At 38.3% G+C, this 19289-nt stretch overlaps 2 protein-coding genes across 3 annotated transcripts in view; both read left to right on the forward strand.

Moving 5' to 3' along the window:
- Positions 1–2250, forward strand: part of LOC103515074 (39S ribosomal protein L52, mitochondrial) — a 13200-nt gene extending 10950 nt beyond the window's left edge. For both annotated transcript variants that reach the window (XM_026827840.1, XM_008479995.3), the window contains 2 exons: positions 785–1098; positions 1937–2250. In XM_026827840.1, the coding sequence (XP_026683641.1) occupies positions 785–1098; positions 1937–2071 (449 nt within the window). In that variant the 3' untranslated portion in view covers positions 2072–2250. The remainder of the gene's footprint in view (positions 1–784; positions 1099–1936) is intronic.
- Positions 2094–17678, forward strand: LOC113469815 (integumentary mucin A.1-like). The gene is made up of 7 exons (XM_026827754.1): positions 2094–2115; positions 2257–2350; positions 4668–4879; positions 4941–5123; positions 5189–5230; positions 16819–16959; positions 17294–17678. Exons 1-7 carry the CDS (start codon positions 2094–2096, stop codon positions 17635–17637), a joined length of 1038 nt encoding a protein of 345 aa, XP_026683555.1. The 3' UTR covers positions 17638–17678.
- The last annotated feature ends 1611 nt before the right edge of the window (positions 17679–19289 follow it).

The raw sequence follows: 19289 nt of genomic DNA on the forward strand, positions 1-19289 counted from the left end.
TCTAACTCATTTTTATTGAGCCAGAGTTTCGCATTGGCCCAATATCGAATGAAAATTAATGCAAGACCCTGACTTGGCCCATTCTAATTTTTTGTCAAATTCAAATGATAATAATTTCGGTGCAACGGTTGGCGGCATTTTACCGCTTTTTGGCGGTTTTCGGTGTAATTTAACAATATCTCGGGAACGGTATAAGCTAGAGACTTGAAATTTGGTATGTAGTTCACAAATGTGACAAGGATGCAACCCAAAACGTTTGGTTAAAATGGGTGCTGCGGTTGGCGGTATTTTGACCGCTTTTTGGCGGGTTTCGACCACTTGTTGGCGGTTTTCAGCTATATTGACTAAACGGTTAGAGATATTGTAAATGTTACAACAGAACACCCAAATAAGCACCATTCAATAGGATAAGGAAAGTCGTGTGATGTTCACACCAGATTTTTATTTTTATTTTTTAGTGTCCCAAAAATGGTAAGTATGTCTCACCAACAAGTTGCTTTGCGACATCCTTGGTCTTCTGGTTTCAGGTAGAATTTCAGATATGTATTTCATTTAAAAAAAAAAAAGTTGAAAGTAAAACTGTCTAGATTGATTTTTTTTTTTTTAATTATTTACTGGGGTCTTACTGTTCAGATTTATTTTCTATTTATTTATAAAAGAAGAAAGAACATCAGTTTTGATGTTATTATTATTATTATTATTTTTTTTTTTTTTTTCAGACTACTAGCATAATGGTTTATCTTGTTCTAAGCTGACAATCTAAATCCTCTATCTATGTTCACAGTTATCAATGCTCAGTACAAGTTTATGCACACTTCTCAGTCTAGATGTTCAACAAAAGATTACCATGAAATTAAATTGAAGCCATTTAAAGAACAATCCGTGAAAGGTGTACAAAAGTTCAGAAGACAGCTGTGTTTACCTCATCATGTAGAGAATATCAAGTGGCGTTTACAGCAGGGTTTACCACAATATTTGAACAGCTGTGGTCCTTTGACAGACAATCCAGACTATTCCTATGTAGATGAAACACTCAACAGACCACCTTGTTATGGTACAGGCCAGAGGAAAAGAATCCTGGAGCAGATAGAACTTGCTGTAAGTGACACCTTGTACCTAAAATTAGATATTTATTTATTTATTTATTTTATTTTATTTTTTTTCAAAAAAGCCCAAACTTACACTCAGTTTTGTGGTGTACATTGACTTAGCATTAGCACCCAGGACAACTCTATTTCATTATTGATATATTATTAATTTAGCTCTGTTTAACAGTTTCCTTGTAGAGGATATTCTTTTATCCAAGTGACAGTAAATTAGGTATTTGTGGGTTTAGAGTATTTGAAGAAGAAGGAAAAGAAAGAAGAAAAAAGTAGGTAGGTAAGTAAATTTTAATTTCACTCATTTACTTATACCCACTAGAGGACGACCGAGAAAGAACTACTTCCAAGACATCCTATTAACCATGGACTGCAAATCTTATGGTGAAATGAAGAATTTGGCAATGCATCGTGAACAGTGGCTACACCGACAAGGCAATGCTTTTAGTCAATGATGATGACTGATACTGCTTCTAATACTAATTTTTTCTAGTCAGCTCCCATGGCGTAGTGGTCACTGCGCTCGCCTTGCACGCGAGAGACCCGGGTTCGATTCCCGGCGGGGTCAAGAAATTTGTATCATGCAAATGATTGACTCCGTGACTGGATGTTGCGGGGCCCACTCAGCCTCGTGAGGAAAATGAGTAGCTATGACATATAAATGCGCATAGCGACCGGTGCCAGCATGGTAGGTAAACATTGGATGTTAGGATTATTGAGATATTGGGAAAAATCCTACAATGCTGCAGTGAGCACCAAAGTTGTGATATAATAACACAAAGAAACTGCATTTACATTTACATTTTACTAATTTTTTCTAATTGTTTGATTTCCAGAAATCAATTATCCATTACACTAAAGAAGTGGATAAGTGTAAAGAGAAGACCCAAGAGAAACTGAAAGCTCAACAATTGGAAAGACAGGCGCTTCTGGAAAGCAAGCTTAAACCTAAAGGCACAGAAACTCTGTAAAGTTGCAAACATAATAATTGAAATGAAATATAAGCATATAATATGTATATCTCATTTAGAAACCTCATGTTTATAGCAAATATTGGAAGGTAGCGCGTTCGATTTCCGGCTGTCTTTTACCTATCCTTTCTTCCTTTTCTGATCCATTTTGGGATGATAAAATGGAGATAAAACCGGTGTTACAGTTCCCAAAGCGACCACCCCTAAAACTAAAAAGCCAACACCAAAACCAACAACTCCAATCACTAAAAAACCGACAACAACAACTACTACTACTACCACTACTGAAAAACCAACAACTACCACTGAAATACCCACAACTACCACTGAACAACCAACAATTCCTACTACTGAACAACTAACAAAATTGAGTTACAATATTTTATGCATTTGTTCATGTCAGTCTATGATTATCAAGTTAGTGTGCCTATTAGGTATTACATATTTCACACTAGAGTTCTTTTTTGTTGTGTATAATACCTTCTTTAAAGTACCTTGTTTTGTTTGGCTACTATTTATTTATTTTGATGACTCATCCTTGCAAATAGAATGGATAGCATGGAATACCAATGTATAGTGTGACAAGAAAGGCACTGTTTCACAAGCTACCTAGTCCGGTTTTTTTTATGGGCACAAGAAATTTTTATAAATAGATATAAATCGTCTTCTGTCATCTTATTAGTAACTATTGAGTGGAATTTCATTGTATGGGCACAAGAAATTTTTATAAATAGATATAAATCGTCTTCTGTCATCTTATTAGTAACTATTGAGTGGAATTTCATTGTTTTTTTTTATGGGCACAAGAATTTTTTATAAATAGATATAAATCGTCTTCTGTCATCTTATTAGTAACTATTGAGTGGAATTTCATTGTTGTAGTATGTAGCAGGTTCTTTCAATATAATAATACTCGTATAAGCAGGTCTAAGAAATATTTAAGATTCGATTTAATCTGTTATTTTACGCCAGATATAGGTACGAAATTTTCAGAACACCTTACAACCGTGAGTAGTGTGGATTACTCGCTTATATTGCTAAAAAATGTAATAATAACGATGCGTCTAAAGATATAATAAACGTTTCATTGTAATTACTCTTGGGAATCCTATAACTACAGACTCTATTGTCTTCCTCAATATTTCAACGCTTCTGGGTAGTTTTCTTCCTCCGTATAATGATTTGAGACAGGCAGACATAGGTAGGAGGGAGGCGCAAAAGTTGCAATTATTTTATTTGATTCTTAACCTTAACCTTTAAGATGTAAGATATCAATAAACAAAAATGGTCGTACAAAAGTAATGATATTGAAGTGTCCTTTTCAGAATGCTTGCAATTTCCCCCCAAAATTCCACCCCTCTGCTCGTGAAAAAGTCATGCGAATGTATGTTTATTACTTACTCTCCAGCCTTTATGTAAGTACCGTAGGTATTAAGTATCTCTCGACCATTATGGGAAGCAATGTGAGGTGCTAGGAGCAACCGGTTTTCTTTCAGATGAATCTGCCCTTGAGCTCAAATATTCAACAGACTGAAAAACCAATCTATTACCTTCTGATTGACGCGAATGAACTAGGTACTTTTCGCACAACGTGAATCTTCCTCAGTGTAATTTCCTCTGCCCAAGTGTCTAGTTGTCCACTGAAAATGGGAAGCAATGTGAGGTGCTAGGAGCAACCGGTTTTCTTTCAGATGAATCTGCCCTTGAGCTCAAATATTCAACAGACTGAAAAACCAATCTATTACATTCTGATTGACTAAATACACATGACGCGAATGAACTAGGTACTTTTCGCACAACGTGAATCTTCCTCAGTGTAATTTCCTCTGCCCAACTAGGAGCAACCGGTTTTATTTCAGATGAATCTGCCCTTGAGCTCAAACATTCAACAGACTGAAAAACCAATCTATTACCTTCTGATTGACTAAATACACATGACGCGAATGAACTAGGTACTTTTCGCACAACGTGAATCTTCCTCAGTGTAATTTCCTCTGCCCAATCCCTGTTGAAAGTACCCCAGCCAGACTAAGCTGGTCTAATCCCTGTTTAAAGTACCCCAGCCAGACTAAGCTAGTCTAATCCCTGTTTACCCCAGCTCCTGTTTAAAATACCCCAGCCAGACTAAGCTGGTCTAATCCCTGTTTAAAGTACTTCAGCCAGATTAAACTGGTCTAATCCCTGTTGAACCCGTTGCGGGTTCTTTCTATTGGTTTGGCAAAATGTCGTTCGTAAAAATATCCCTGTGTTTGTTTTTCTTTTTCAAAATTTCGAATGGATTTTCTGTCCCCAATTGCCATTTTGTGGCCCGTCGACCCTTTGGATTGAGAATTTATATGCCAGACTAGTACCCATTCTCCTAGTACCTAGTAGAATTTCAAATAAATTCTCATTACCCTCCTCATAACAGTCATAACTTAGTTACCTGAAAGATTTCTGGATTTTCAGTTTCAGGATTTCAAGATCCAAGCTCCTGGAAGAATGCAGGCTAGCAAAGTCCAAAAAACTTGACAACAACAACAACAACTACTACTACCACCACTACTGAAAAACCAACAACTACCACTGAAATACCCACAACAACAACAACAACAACTACTACTACCACCACTACTGAAAAACCAACAACTACCACTGAAATACCCACAACTACCACTGAACAACCAACAATTCCTACTACTGAACAACCAACAACTCCTACTACTGAACAACCAACAATTCCTACTACTGAACAACTAACAACTCCTACAACTGAACAACCAACAACTCCTACAACTGAACAAGCAACAACTCCTACAACTGAACAAGCAACAACTCTTACAACTGACTCCTACTACTGAACAAGCAACAAACCCTACTACTGAACAACCAACAACTCCTACAACTGAACAAGCAACAACTCTTACAACTGAACAACCAACAACTCCTACAACTGAACAAACAACAACTCCTACAACTGAACAACCAACAACTCCTACAACTGAACAAACAACCGAATTGACCACTAGAGATCCAAATGAGAATACAATTCCACCAAGCTCGAACACGAAACCACAACCGAATTGACCACTAAAGATCCAAATGAGAATACAATTCCACCAAGCTCGAACACGAAACCTACTGATAGCTCAACAGAAGCTTCGACAGACACTGAATCAACTTCAAGGTTTGTGTGAGTAAAATCCAAGTCATACTGCAATTACTAGGACTTTAGCTTGGTCAATACCTACTCATTGTGTATTGACAATCATCTTTCTGAGAATATATTCTTGTCTATGTTTCGTGCGTGTGCGTATATTTAATTTTTATTAGTAGTATCTATAGGTACTCATGCAAAATTCCCCCTGAAATTATTAACGAAAGATGATGAATATGAGACATCAAGGAAAATTCGAACCTTCAAGGTTTGTGTGAGTAAAATCCAAGTCATACTGCAATTACTAGGACTTTAGCTTGGTCTATACCTACTCATTGTGTATTGACAATCATCTTTCTGAGAATATATTCTTGTCTATGTTTCGTGCGTGTGCGTATATTTAATTTTTATTAGTATAACTGCCTCAAAAGACGAACTCGTTAGTGTCATATGTAAACATTAGAACCAAACCATACTTGGCCATTCTTCGTTAAAATTTCACGTGTAAACATTGTCAAATTTCACGCGTCTAAGGCGCAGTGACATATCGTTGATTGGTGATCAGGCACACGGGTATGTGTGGATTGATGGCAAATATCCATCAGTGGTATTCGATGATTCTACATAAATAACCCCCGACCTGTGGTTTGATTCAGTTCTCCAGCAGTTCCAGTGTGCATCGCTTAGGAGGATTCACAAGTGAGTGTATACCTATTGAAAAAAAATCCATCCCAATAAATCTGATATAAGATGTAATCGAGAACAACTTGGAAGATTGGAGAACTTAATCCTATCATTATTTACATTTTTTTGCTCTCGCGTTTAAAAGCTGTTGTCTTATGAAATAGCAAGAACCAATTAACTAATTTTATTGAACGGAAAAGGTTTATCAGAAAATTTCTGTCCTAGCCAGTATTCGAACCGAGCACCTCCGAGTTGAGCCTTGAGAATCAGTGCTCTAACCTCTCTACCACAGAGGTCGGAAGGTTGCGGGACCTGTTGTTGACTACACATTTTAGTGTCCACACATAGTCGACGACCGTCGATGTCGACTGAAACCGTCCACACTTCGTCGACTACATAGATTCACCTCGTCGATCGACGCGACGGCCGTGGACTATTCCACCTGCCTTGGTGGGGCAGTGGTCAAGACGCTTGCCTGGTAAACAGGACGGTGTGGGTTCAATCCCAGCCGAGGTATGGAATTTTATCCTCAATGTAGCTTGAGAACTTGACCACAGTAGAATAGTAGTACCGTACTGCTGGAGTAAAGGGACTTTTCAGTCTTATGCGAGCAGTATACATAAGTAAGCACTATTATCTTCTTATCTATGTGTGGACACAGCTTTGCACATCCTATATATTATACATAATCGAGCCATTCTCTTCCACTTAGCCTCTGACCGTTTCCAGATAAGACCATCATGACATTCAACCTGTGGTTGTTCTGCTGCCTCCTATCTGTTGGTTCAGTCTGGTGTTGGCCATGGAGTAATAAGAATCATTGCCCCGATGTAACCGCTTTTGTATCCATTAAACCCGTAAGTTGAAGTTTTAGTGCTCGTTCCCACTTGCGGAAAAATCGTGTCGTGTGTAGTGGGAACACTCATTTAAATTTCATTACCTACAGGACATTTTGTGTAGCCCGGGGAAAAATCGTGTGGTTTATGGGACCTTTGAAAACCGAGCAGCACTCGAATGCCTAGTCTGTCTGTCTGTCTGTTCCCATAGAAGGACTTATCCAAACCTGGTCGACCTATATATCAAATTAAAGGTCTTTTTACCAGGATCACGAAAATGGTGGTGCAAATTTTGTCCAGAAAACCATAAAGCAAAAAAAAAAAAAAAAAAACTGGTTTTTGGGGGATTTTTTCCACATTTTCTCACACAAATGAGCTCTGATCTTGAAATTTGTCGCGACGACCTATGAACTCAAAGCGAGAAAGTTTTAGATACCTAACACTTCAGTCGTTAATTTAAGACCGGTTTTAGCGTCACCTATGTTAAGCTACGCCGAGCAAGGCCAATAAATGGATGGGTGACTTAAACATTATATTGGGAATAAAAGGAGAACGGGCTCTAGTCTTGATTTTAAATCATTACAAAGAAAGTAAAGTCAAAAAATCAAATCAAGAATGTTTATAAACTGAATACATATTAAACAAATTAGGTAGGTATATGGGCACTCATCGAATAAACTACGGGCTAAATAATTCCCGGAAGGACGGACCCAGCTTGTTTTATTTATTTTTCTTTTTTTAGGATCTTGTATTTCACAGCCTGGATTTTGATTTTAATTAATTTTTTTTCTCTCATTTCAGTCTACCGGCAGATGGTATGTGCACGCTAGTACACCCTGTTCGGAACCATCGTCCTCCAGTTATCGTGTCGGTCTATTCAATAACAAGGCCGCTAAATGTCAAGCGATCGACTTCTATTCGAACGGCATTTCGTTCGATGTAAACACCCCCCTTTACTTCATAGATCACGCATTCAATAACGTTAGCAAGTCCCAAGATCAAACGGTGAGTATAAAAAAAAAACTACTACTTTCCTTACCCTATTGAATATCTTAAACCGCTTACTAAGTACGGCTGAAAACCGCCAAAAAGCGGTCGAAAACTTTCAGAATTAGGTCGAAACACAGCTACCCGATTAAGGAATGGGATTGGTTTAATCCAAGTTTAATTCTGTTTAATCCAAGCGTTAAAGTTAAATTGCCAGTCTAGTTAGCTTGGTTGGTAGCGCGTCTGCCTTGTAAGCGCTAGGTTGCGGGTTCATGTCCCGCCCGGGGCGGATTTTTTCCTGAACGGATATTGTTCGTTCTCGGAATAGCTGGTTTTCTTCTATCCTGTCGTTCTTCTTCCTTCGATTGCGGGACGATAAGACCTTAGCAGTTATAGCTCCCTCTATCAAACCTCTTTGTTTCTTAAAAAAAAGTTCAATTTAATTTAAACTCTCATTGTGGCCCCGGTCATTAACTGTTTGCTTCTCTTATAATATCATTTATATCGGATCTTGTTGTCCAGATATTTGACTTCTACGCTCTGGATGTTGATAATAAGGAAGGTAATCGAGGAGTGTATGTGGCAGAAAGCAGGGTGTATTACGATGACAAGAAAATGCATGGCTCATCTGAGGTATCTAGTCTGAGTTCTAGTGAAGAGAAGAAACATGGTAAACTTGCGGCTGGTAAGTATGGAAGAGTTTTACCACCGTGGATTGTCTCAGGATTGAGTTCTATCCGAGGTTGATTTACGTATTAAGTATAGGGAAATCCTTGTTTCATCTCAATCCCGAGTTGGTAAAGCCCAGCATAACTGTCCTACAAAACTATTATTTCATTCCTCCGTGGCCGAGTTGGTATCATCACAACTTGTTACGTAGGAATCGACCTTTTATTAATAATTCCATTTGTCAAGGGTCTATGCATTCCCTTGCCTTTGGGATCAATTTAATTTGAAAAAAAAAAAAAAGAAACAATGAAACAATTTTCGAACGAGTGATCGAACTATGGCTCTAGTTTTTCTGTATTGTTTTAGTATAGAAAGCAAGCATAGCTAGAAATAAAACAGAGTGTATCCAACTCTATCTCTTTTATTTGAATAGTGAGATCACCTTCATTAAAATAAATTTTATTTAATAAATATTCAATCATATGTCAATCAAATAATGTTTACCTACCCGTCATTAGAAACTCATCAACCATTTTGTTCATTGTCCTTTAACCCACTAGCACCCATCTTTAATTTTTGACACCTCTTCTTGGTGTCTGTAACAGCAAACTGTTTTTTTTTTTTTTACTTTCCTTATTTTTATGGATGTGAAAAATCCTTAGGTACTGTAAATGTAAATCCATTTAATCGTGTAAAATAAAATATCTGCCTATGATTATAATTTTCAATAGGCACCTACTACTACCTATGTACCTACAGTTTAAATTTGTTCTGAGTTCATGAGTTGCGCTTACTTGGGTGATGTTTCAAAGTCATAGAGCAGGAAAAATGAGGACCAACGGAATTTTTCTTTTTCTTCTACGACTTATTATTAGTGGAATGGTTGGATATGGACACATGATCTCCTTCATGATGTCCAGGTAGCATGGTCTGCAGAGAATAGTATCTCTCTCTATCCGCTATGTCCACGTTGGTGATATGCTGGAAGCAGCAAGGTGTGGAGATTAAACTTTTGTCTGGTAGTTTGAATTTAATTTTCTGGTTATGTTGATTCACTAGATTGGACGCAGACTTGTGTTTTGATTTGGGCATGGACAGGCAAATGTTCTCCTGCGGAAAAATCGTGTCGTGTGTAGTGGGAACACTCATTTAAATTTCATTACCTACAGGACATTTTGTGTAGCCCGCGGAAAAATCGTGTGGTTTATGGGACCTTTGAAAACCGAGCAGCACTTGAATGCCTAGGATCTTGATTTTTCTTTTTTTAGGATCTTGTATTTCACAGCCTGGATTTTGATTTTAATTAATTTCTTTTTCTCTCATTTCAGTCTACCGGCAGATGGTATGTGCACGCTAGTACATCCTGTTCGGAACCATCGTCCTCCAGTTATCGTGTCGGTCTATTCAATAACAAGGTCGCTAAATGTCAAGCGATCGACTTCTATTCGAATGGCATTTCGTTCGATGTAAACACCCCCATTTACTTCATAGATCACGCATTCAATAACGTTAGCAAGTCCCAAGATCAAACGGTGAGTATTAAAAAAAAAAACTACTACTTTCCTTACCCTATTGAATATCTCAAACCGCTTACTAAGTACGGCTGAAAACCGCCAAAAAGCGGTCGAAAACTGTCAGAATTAGGTCGAAACACAGCTACCCGATTAAGGAATGGGATTGGTTGATTTCAAAATTTTGTTTAATCCAAGTGTTAAAGTTAAATTGCCAGTCTAGTTAGTTTGGTTGGTAGCGCGTCTGCCTTGTAAGCGCTAGGTTGCGGGTTCATGTCCCGCCCGGGGCGGATTTTTTCCTGAACGGATATTGTTCGTTCTCGGAATAGCTGGTTTTCTTCTATCCTGTCGTTCTTCTTCCTTCGATTGCGGGACGATAAGACCTTAGCAGTTATAGCTCCCTCTATCAAACCTCTTTGTTTCTTAAAAAAAAGTTCAATTTAATTTAAACTCTCATTGTGGCCCCGGTCATTAACTGTTTGCTTCTCTTATAATATCATTTATATCGGATCTTGTTGTCTAGATATTTGACGTCTACGCTCTGGATGTTGATAATAAGGAAGGTAATCGAGGAGTGTATGTGGCAGAAAGCAGGGTGTATTACGATGACAAGAAAATGCATGGCTCATCTGAGGTATCTAGTCTGAGTTCTAGTGAAGAGAAGAAACATGGTAAACTTGCGGCTGGTAAGTACGGAGAAGAGATTTGATAGCAGGAACTGTAACTGCAGATGAGACATCGCGAAATGGAAGAGAGAAGGAAGACAGGATAAGAGAAAGCCAGCCGGACAAACCTTATAATTATATGTATTTTAGGATAAAGTCTGCCCCGGGCGGGAATCGAACCGGCGACCTAGCGCTTAGAAGGCAGGCGCGTCAACCCAAAGCTAACTATAGACTCTATAGCTATAGAGTAGGTATAGGTATTAAAGGTAAACCTTTATTCATTAGGCCGGACGGGGGGAAAAACGAGATTTCCCTTCATTTTCCCGTGGGAAATAGAAAAAATCCCCGCTCCATTCACAAGTGAGTTGGGTTTTGAAAACTCGCGTCTCGAGTAGCTTCAGGTTCCGCCATATTGTAATTGTAGTTCTGTTTTTCATTCCTACGCCGCATCGATGCGGCGTTAACTTGACGTTCACTCTGCGTCAGGAGTGGGGGTAAAATGTGGAAATTCAACAAACCTGACGACATCTAGTGGAGAAATTACGAAACATTTTTTTCATTTCCCTCAATATGGCGGAACCTGAAGCTACTCGAGACTCGCATCAGGGATTTAAGACGCAGCGTTGACGCTAAAGTAGGGGAAGTGGAATGAAAATGGTAAACAGGAGGGTGTGGGTTCAATGGAATTTTATCCTCAATGTAACTTGAGAACTTGACCACAGTAGAATAGTAGTACCGTATTGCTGGAGTAAAGGGACTTTTCAGTATTATGCGAGCAGTATAAGTAAGCACTATTATCTTCTTATCTATGTGTGGACACAGCTTTATACATCCTATATACATAATCGAGCCATTCTCTTCCACTTAGCCTCTGACCGTTTCCAGATAAGACCATCATGACATTGAACCTGTGGCTGTTCTGCTGCCTCCTATCTGTTGGTTCAGTCTGGTGTTGGCCATGGAGTAATAAGAATCATTGCCCCGATGTAACCGCTTTTGTATCCATTAAACCCGTAAGTTGAAGTTTTAGTGCTCGTTCCCACTACTTGTTCGGAAAAATCGTGTCGTCTGTATAGTGGGAACACTCATTTAAATTTCATTACCTACAGGACATTTTGTGTAGCCCGGGGAAAAATCGTGTGGTTTATGGGACCTTTGAAAACCGAGCAGCACTCGAATGCCTAGAATCCTAGATGGTCCCCGATTCTAAAGGAACTTACCTTCTTTCTTGATTAAACTATTTGATGTACCAAATTGATACATATTCAAATCATGCATCACCAAAGACCTTAGCTGTTTTACAGTGACGTCAAACCTCAATTTTTAGCCCGTCCTCACTTCATTATTACGATAGTAATAAAAAAAAAAGGTATAAGGGACGGGCTATTGTATTCGCTTCGGTGTCGTCTGTCTGTCGGTCGGTCGGTCTAGAAGGACTTATCCAAACCTGGTCGACCTATATATTAAATTAAAGGTCTTTTTACCAGGAACACGAAAGTGGTGGTGCAAATTTTGTTCTTTCTATTGGTTTGGCAAAATGTCGTTCGTAAAAATATCCTTGTGTTTGTTTTTCTTTTTCAAAATTTCGAATGGATTTTCTGTCCCCAATTGCCATTTTGTGGCCCGTCGACCCTTTGGATTGAGAATTTATATGCAGGGTAAGTACCTACCTGGAAATCCAGTTTTTTACTTTCTATTTTTCCATAAGATTTTCTTAATTTGATTGCTTTTCATTCCTTCTAGCAAAGGTCGCAGAAGTATTGTAATCAGAAGCGGACAGGCGGTTTCACTGTCACGTCACCCTATTAAATGGTTAATTTTGTTTGTAGGTAACGTGTATGATTTTATTTATTTTGCTTATCCTATACCTCTATAGGAAGGAAAGTAATGTAATGGGATAACATTTTCGATGGTCAGTTTTTTTTACATTTTCAATATAGCGGGAAATCGAACCCGTGTTGGTAGGTTCGTCCAATAACCTTATTGATAGGGTCGACTTAGACCAGGTAGCCCCAGTCTAATATGAAGGCTGACAAGAAGGCACATGGATTTACACAGGTACAGACGGCAATTATCTGCTAGAGCTGGAAATTTTTTTTTTTACATTTTCAATATAGCGGGGAATCGAACCCGTGTTGGTAGGTTCGTCCAATAACCTTATTGATAGGGTCGGCTTAGATCAGGTAGCCCCAGTCTAATATGAAGGCTGACAAGAAGGCACATGGATTTACACAGGTACAGACGGCAATTATCTGCTAGAGCTGGAAATCAATGTGGAAAATCTTGGCATAATATCGATGAGCGCTTTTATTGACGTCTCTCTCTCTAATACCAACCTGCACTTTGGGTCAATTCCGCTGACGCATAAAGATTTGTCTAGGGATAACAAACACACGTGCGTTTTATAAAACGGACTTTCCCATTCACAACTTCTGACATTTTCTATAAATGTGTGCCTAGTCCATGTGTCATCTTACTTATTCCCCATCCAATGTTCAATAAACTAAAAAAAAAAACATAGGTGACAGAAACCATGAAATACTTATGCTTCATTAGTAGGATATCTACATCTAAGCAACTCCTAACAATAAACCAAAATAGGTACTCGTAAATTTATGAACATCCCACCACTTATATGCATCCTGGTATCCTATCTATTTACGATCCACCACTATATTTGAATGGTCCATTCAATATTTTAGAAGTAGATACAAGAGTCTTAGATTTTATCTGTTCATTATTTTACTTATATTAAATACAAAAGACAAGGAAGAGGTCAAGTTCATGGATAATCGTGATCTCTGGGCAATATTGTTCTGACGAGGTATACGTATGGCTTGTTAAGGTGCCTACACACAATTTCATTTACTGAAGCCAGTCCAAAATTAATTATGTGTAGCAAAATTTGTAGTGTTCGCAAGTTCATTCTGTAGGCTTCGCTGGATTTTTGGCAAGTGCGAATCCATGGAATGGACTTGCTTTGCGTAATGCGTAGCTAGTGAAAAAATCGGCATAATTTCGGTATTTATTTACTGGTGAACTTGTTTGTAGACACCATTATTTGACTCGAATCCATTTGAACTGGGTACAATTGACTGGAACCAAATGAACTGATGGTGTGTAGGGACCTTTAGACATTGTATTATTTACCGGGAGATAATCGAAGATAACTTTATGTTCTCTTAAGTCTCGCATTCCAAAACATTTCACGTCATAATGGTTTTCGGAGGGAAATATCCACGTCATCTACTTAAGATAAATACCTATGAGAGAATTTTATAAGATGGTTCTTTCCTGGGTCATTTTCCCCCATTAATTTGAATGTACTTGAGTCTCAAGTCTCGGGCCTAGCTTTGTGAAACCATTCCAGTCAAAGGTATACGGTACTTTACTGAATGGCTCGACCTTTGAATTTGTTTTCTGATTTCAGACCTGCCCGGTATGGAATCTTTTTCATTCCGGGCCAACATCCCTAATTTGAATGTACTTGAGTCTCAAGTCTCGGGCCTAGCTTTGTGAAACCATTCCAGTCAAAGGGTTACGCTACTTTACTGAATGGCTCGACCTTTGAATTTGTTTTCTGATTTCAGACCTGCCCGGTATGGAATCTTTTTCATTCCGGGCCAACATCCAAATTCCCTTGGAAGATTACCCGAACGGAGTCATCTCCAGATATACAACCACCAAAGTGAACGGCTATTGGTTACTTGAAGACCCGTACATACCACTGCACGTCGGTGCAACGTTGTACTTTGCGACTTATGTGGTTCATAGAGGTACCCCGTACACGAGAAGAAATCAAACTTGGACTTGCGATAGTAAGTACCTTCCTACCTACCAGGGGACTGGGTTTTAGTGTAAAGTGAAAATTTATTTAGTTCTTCTCATCATTTCTGTATCCTTCAGTGTCATTCCGCTGTTGACTGTGATTTTCTACCTACCAGGGAACTGGGTTTTAGTGTAAAGTGAAAATTTATTTAGTTCTTCTCATCATTTCTGTATCCTTCAGTGTCATTCCGCTGTTGACTGTGATAAAAAAAAAGACCATGTACCTATCTATTATTGGTCTATAAAAGGTGAGAATATTGTGGTATATTTTATGTGTCTTGATTATCATCATTTGAACTTTTTTCCAGGATTGTACAACAAATATCCACAGAATCCACCATGGAGGGAACCAACATACGCTAAGCCTCCTCCAGTACAGCGTTATCCTGAGCCAACTACTCAGAGACTCATGCCATCAGACTTGATACCTGAAAATCCACCAACTTATCAGCAGCCGTACCCAACCTACCAACAGCCTAGCCCAAATTATCCCCCACAAAATCCAAATTATCAGCCCCAACAACCACCACGAAATCCAAATTACCAACCACAAATTCCTAGTTATGCACCACAAGATCCAAATTATCTGCCTCAACTACCACCACAAAATCTAAATTATCAGCCCCAACAACCACCACAAAATCCAAATTATCCACCCCAACAACCACCACAAAATCCAAATTATCCACCCCAACAACCACCACAAAATCCAAATTATCAGCCCCAACAACCACCACAAAATCCAAATTATCAGCCTCAACAACCACCAGAAAATCCACAAAGCCCGGGATCTCAAACTACTCTTGAACTTAATGACAGGTTCCCTTCCACCCCAGCTGTTGCGGAGACAACTCCGAAACTCGACGAAACAACTCCAAAACCTGAGGAGGTGCCTTCTTCAAATACAGAAGAAGATACAACTACGCCAAAAGCTGAAGAAACGACTACTACTACCACTACCACAACTCAAAAACCAACTACCACAAAAAATCCAAAAACAACCCCTAAGACTCCAAAAACAACTCCAAAGACAACCACGCCAAAATCCTCAAAAACAACGACAAAACCAACTCCGAAAACAACGGTAACCACCCCTAAACCAACCACCCCAAAAACGGCCAAAACGACAACTCCTAAACCAAAAGCGACCACCCCTAATTTTTTTTTTTTCAGACTACTAGCATAATGGTTTATCTTGTTCTAAGCTGACAATCTAAATCCTCTATCTATGTTCACAGTTATCAATGCTCAGTACAAGTTTATGCACACTTCTCAGTCTAGATGTTCAACAAAAGATTACCATGAAATTAAATTGAAGCCATTTAAAGAACAATCCGTGAAAGGTGTACAAAAGTTCAGAAGACAGCTGTGTTTACCTCATCATGTAGAGAATATCAAGTGGCGTTTACAGCAGGGTTTACCACAATATTTGAACAGCTGTGGTCCTTTGACAGACAATCCAGACTATTCCTATGTAGATGAAACACTCAATAGACCACCTTGTTATGGTACAGGCCAGAGGAAAAGAATCCTGGAGCAGATAGAACTTGCTGTAAGTGACACCTTGTACCTAAAATTAGATTCTTTTTTTTTCTTCTTCTTCTTCAAAAAAAGCCCAAACTTACACTCAGTTTTGTGGTGTACATTGACTTAGCACCCAGGACAACTCTATTTCATTATTGATATATTATTAATTTAGCTCTGTTTAACAGTTTCCTTGTAGAGGATATTCTTTTATCCAAGTGACAGTAAATTAGGTATTTGTGGGTTTAGAGTATTTGAAGAAGAAGGAAAAGAAAGAAGAAAAAAGTAGGTAGGTAAGTAAATTTTAATTTTACTCATTTACTTATACCCACTGATACTGATTCTAATACTAATTTTTTCTAATTGTTTGATTTCCAGAAATCAATTATCCATTACACTAAAGAAGTGGATAAGTGTAAAGAGAAGACCCAAGAGAAACTGAAAGCTCAACAATTGGAAAGACAGGCGCTTCTGGAAAGCAAGCTTAAACCTAAAGGCACAGAAACTCTGTAAAGTTGCAAACATAATAGTTGAAATGAAATATAAACATATAATATGTATATCTCATTTAGAAACCTCATGTTTATAGCAAATATCGGAAGGTAGCGCGTTCGATTTCCGACTGTCTTTTACCTATCCTTTCTTCCTTTTCTGATCCATTTTGGGATGATAAAATGGAGATAAAACCGGTGTTACAGTTCCCNNNNTACTAATTTTTTCTAATTGTTTGATTTCCAGAAATCAATTATCCATTACACTAAAGAAGTGGATAAGTGTAAAGAGAAGACCCAAGAGAAACTGAAAGCTCAACAATTGGAAAGACAGGCGCTTCTGGAAAGCAAGCTTAAACCTAAAGGCACAGAAACTCTGTAAAGTTGCAAACATAATAGTTGAAATGATGAATCAACTCTGACAACCAATCCCGACGAGAAGCAAAATACTCTGATGGATATGCTAACCGAAGAAGATACAACTGTTGATTCTACAACTTCTGCTTCCTTAGCAAGAAAACGTGAAACAGCTCCCTCTGATCTTACTGACCGAATGGGTAAGCAAGTCACACCATTTCCCCATCATGACCCTGATGCCGAGTGGACTACCCCCAAACCAACAACGAGTAAGTAATGCTCCTATTTCTATTTGAATTCTTCCTATGTCTTTTTCGACACATTGGAGATTTTATTTAAGGAAAAATGGCGCAGGTTGTTCCCAATGCTTAGATTATAAATATTTTTCCACTTTTCAGCTCCCGCACCCTCAACAACGAGAAACCCTAACCCAAGTCCAGAGCCCACGACCGTAGATCCCGAAGCCTCCTGTAAGGAAAAATGGCGCAGATTGTTCCCAATGCTTAGATTATACATATTTTTTCCACTTTTCAGCTCCCGCACCCTCAACAACGAGAAACCCTAACCCAAGTCCAGAGCCCACGACCGTAGATCCCGAAGCCTCCTTCCCGGATCATCCAGCTTTCAATCCATTACCTATTTGGAACTCAAACTACCACCCGGAGTGTTTGGATCCACCCAGCAAACCTGGGGAGACTGAGGTAGACAAGAAACTGGCCAAAGTGACCTGTGAATTGGAGGCAACTAAAAAGTCATTGACTGACCTTGTTCAACAGTTCAACAAACGACTCAACACCATCAGTCGAGTTAATATCGATTTGAAAACTCGTATGGACATCATGGAAACCATTCTCAGAGGTCAGCAGGCATTCTCTTAGAACTCTCCATTGTCATGTACCTAACACATAATTATGCAGGGTATATTATTTTTATTATTTATTTTACAAACATACGTACAGCTGATAGATAGCCGTATTTTAACATGATTTTGGAAAGCTCATTTAACTTTTTCTAAAGACTTTTCCTTAACAGTTCTTCTAGAAAGTTACCGCGAGAGTCTTGGTTTTGAGGCTTCCTTTTGCTCGTCAGCGCTCAAAGCTTGAACCTGTCGAATTGTAAACTCTCCATTATCATGTGCAACATATGCAGGTATATTATTTTTATTTATTTTACAAATATACGTACAGCTGATAGATAGCCGTATTTTAACATGATTTTGGAAAGTTCATTTAACTTTTTCTAAAGTCTTTTGCTTACCAATTCTTTTAGAAGTTAGGAAGGTGCGAGGGTCTTGGTTTTGAGGCTTTCCTTTGCTCGTCAGCGCTCAAAGCTTGAACCTTCACGGTTTGTGTGAGTAAAATCCAAGTCATACTGCAATTACTAGGACTTTAGATTGGTCAAAACCTACTCATTGTGTATTAACAATGATTTTTCCGAGAATATTAGATCCTTGTCTATGTTTCGTGCATGTGCGTATATTAATTATTATTAGTAGTATCTATAGGTACTCATGCAAAATTCCCCCTGAAATTATTAACGAAAGATGATGAATATGAGACATCAAGGAAAATTCTGTTTCATGAGTATAATATACACGAGGAATGTGTACATATATTTTTATTAATTCGTCATAGAACACAGTAATAATTTAATTTTAGGTTAGTAAATTTTATAAACAAATTCATAAAGTATCTGTTAATAATATAACATAGACAATAAATTATTATGTACAGTGTTGATTATCTACCAACATTAAAATCTGGTGTGAACATCATCACATTCAGGTTCCCTATAATACAAACACAGTTACTGTAATAAAAGTAAAAATTACAACAATTTGATGCATAACGCACAACTTTTATTTGACACGTCAGAAGTGCATGTTTTGGTAATTATCAATAGATGGAAATGATTAAACCCAATTATTAATCCTATAACTATAAGCTACCACACCAATTTAAATATGGGTAATGCTGATGTGCTGCCTGACAGCCTAAATTGGTACCATCCATGTCTTTGAGACTGACCTCACTATTAATCATCATTCCTTGAATAGGTACCTACCTAGTATCTTCTGCTGGGTCGCCAAAAACCAAAAGCAGTAGGTACCTATGTCTACCTAGTATCTTCTGCTGGGTCGCCAAAAACCAAAAGCAGTAGGTACCTATGTAGGTATTAGATACCTTCCTTACTCTACACTACCATAGATGGAAATGATTAAACCCAATTATTAATCCTGTAACTATAAGCACCAATTTAAATATGGGTAATGCTGATGTGCTGCCTGACAGCCTAAATTGGTACCATCCATGTCTTTGAGACTGATCTCACTATTAATCAATAGATGGAAATGATTAAACCCAATTATTAATCCTATAACTATAAGCTACCTTACCAATTTAAATATGGGTAATGCTGATGTGCTGCCTGACAGCCTAAATTGGTACCATCCATGTCTTTGAGACTGATCTCACTATTAATCATCATTCCTTGAATAGGTACCTACCTAGTATCTTCTGCTGGGTCGCCA

This window comes from Diaphorina citri, unplaced genomic scaffold (genome assembly GCF_000475195.1).
Source record: "Diaphorina citri unplaced genomic scaffold, Diaci psyllid genome assembly version 1.1 scaffold47, whole genome shotgun sequence".
NCBI classification, from domain to species: domain Eukaryota; kingdom Metazoa; phylum Arthropoda; class Insecta; order Hemiptera; family Psyllidae; genus Diaphorina; species Diaphorina citri.

Bases quoted from the DNA above. Each gene is read 5' to 3' on its own strand.
- LOC113469815 (XM_026827754.1), top strand. From the start codon at position 2,094: ATGAAATATAAGCATATAATAT. The intron at 2,351-4,667 runs CACTACTGAAAA...AACAACAACAAC, and splicing joins ACAACAACTACTACTACTAC to TACTACTACCACCACTACTG. The intron at 4,880-4,940 runs CAACAACTCTTA...CTACTGAACAAC, and splicing joins AACTCCTACAACTGAACAAG to CAACAACTCCTACAACTGAA.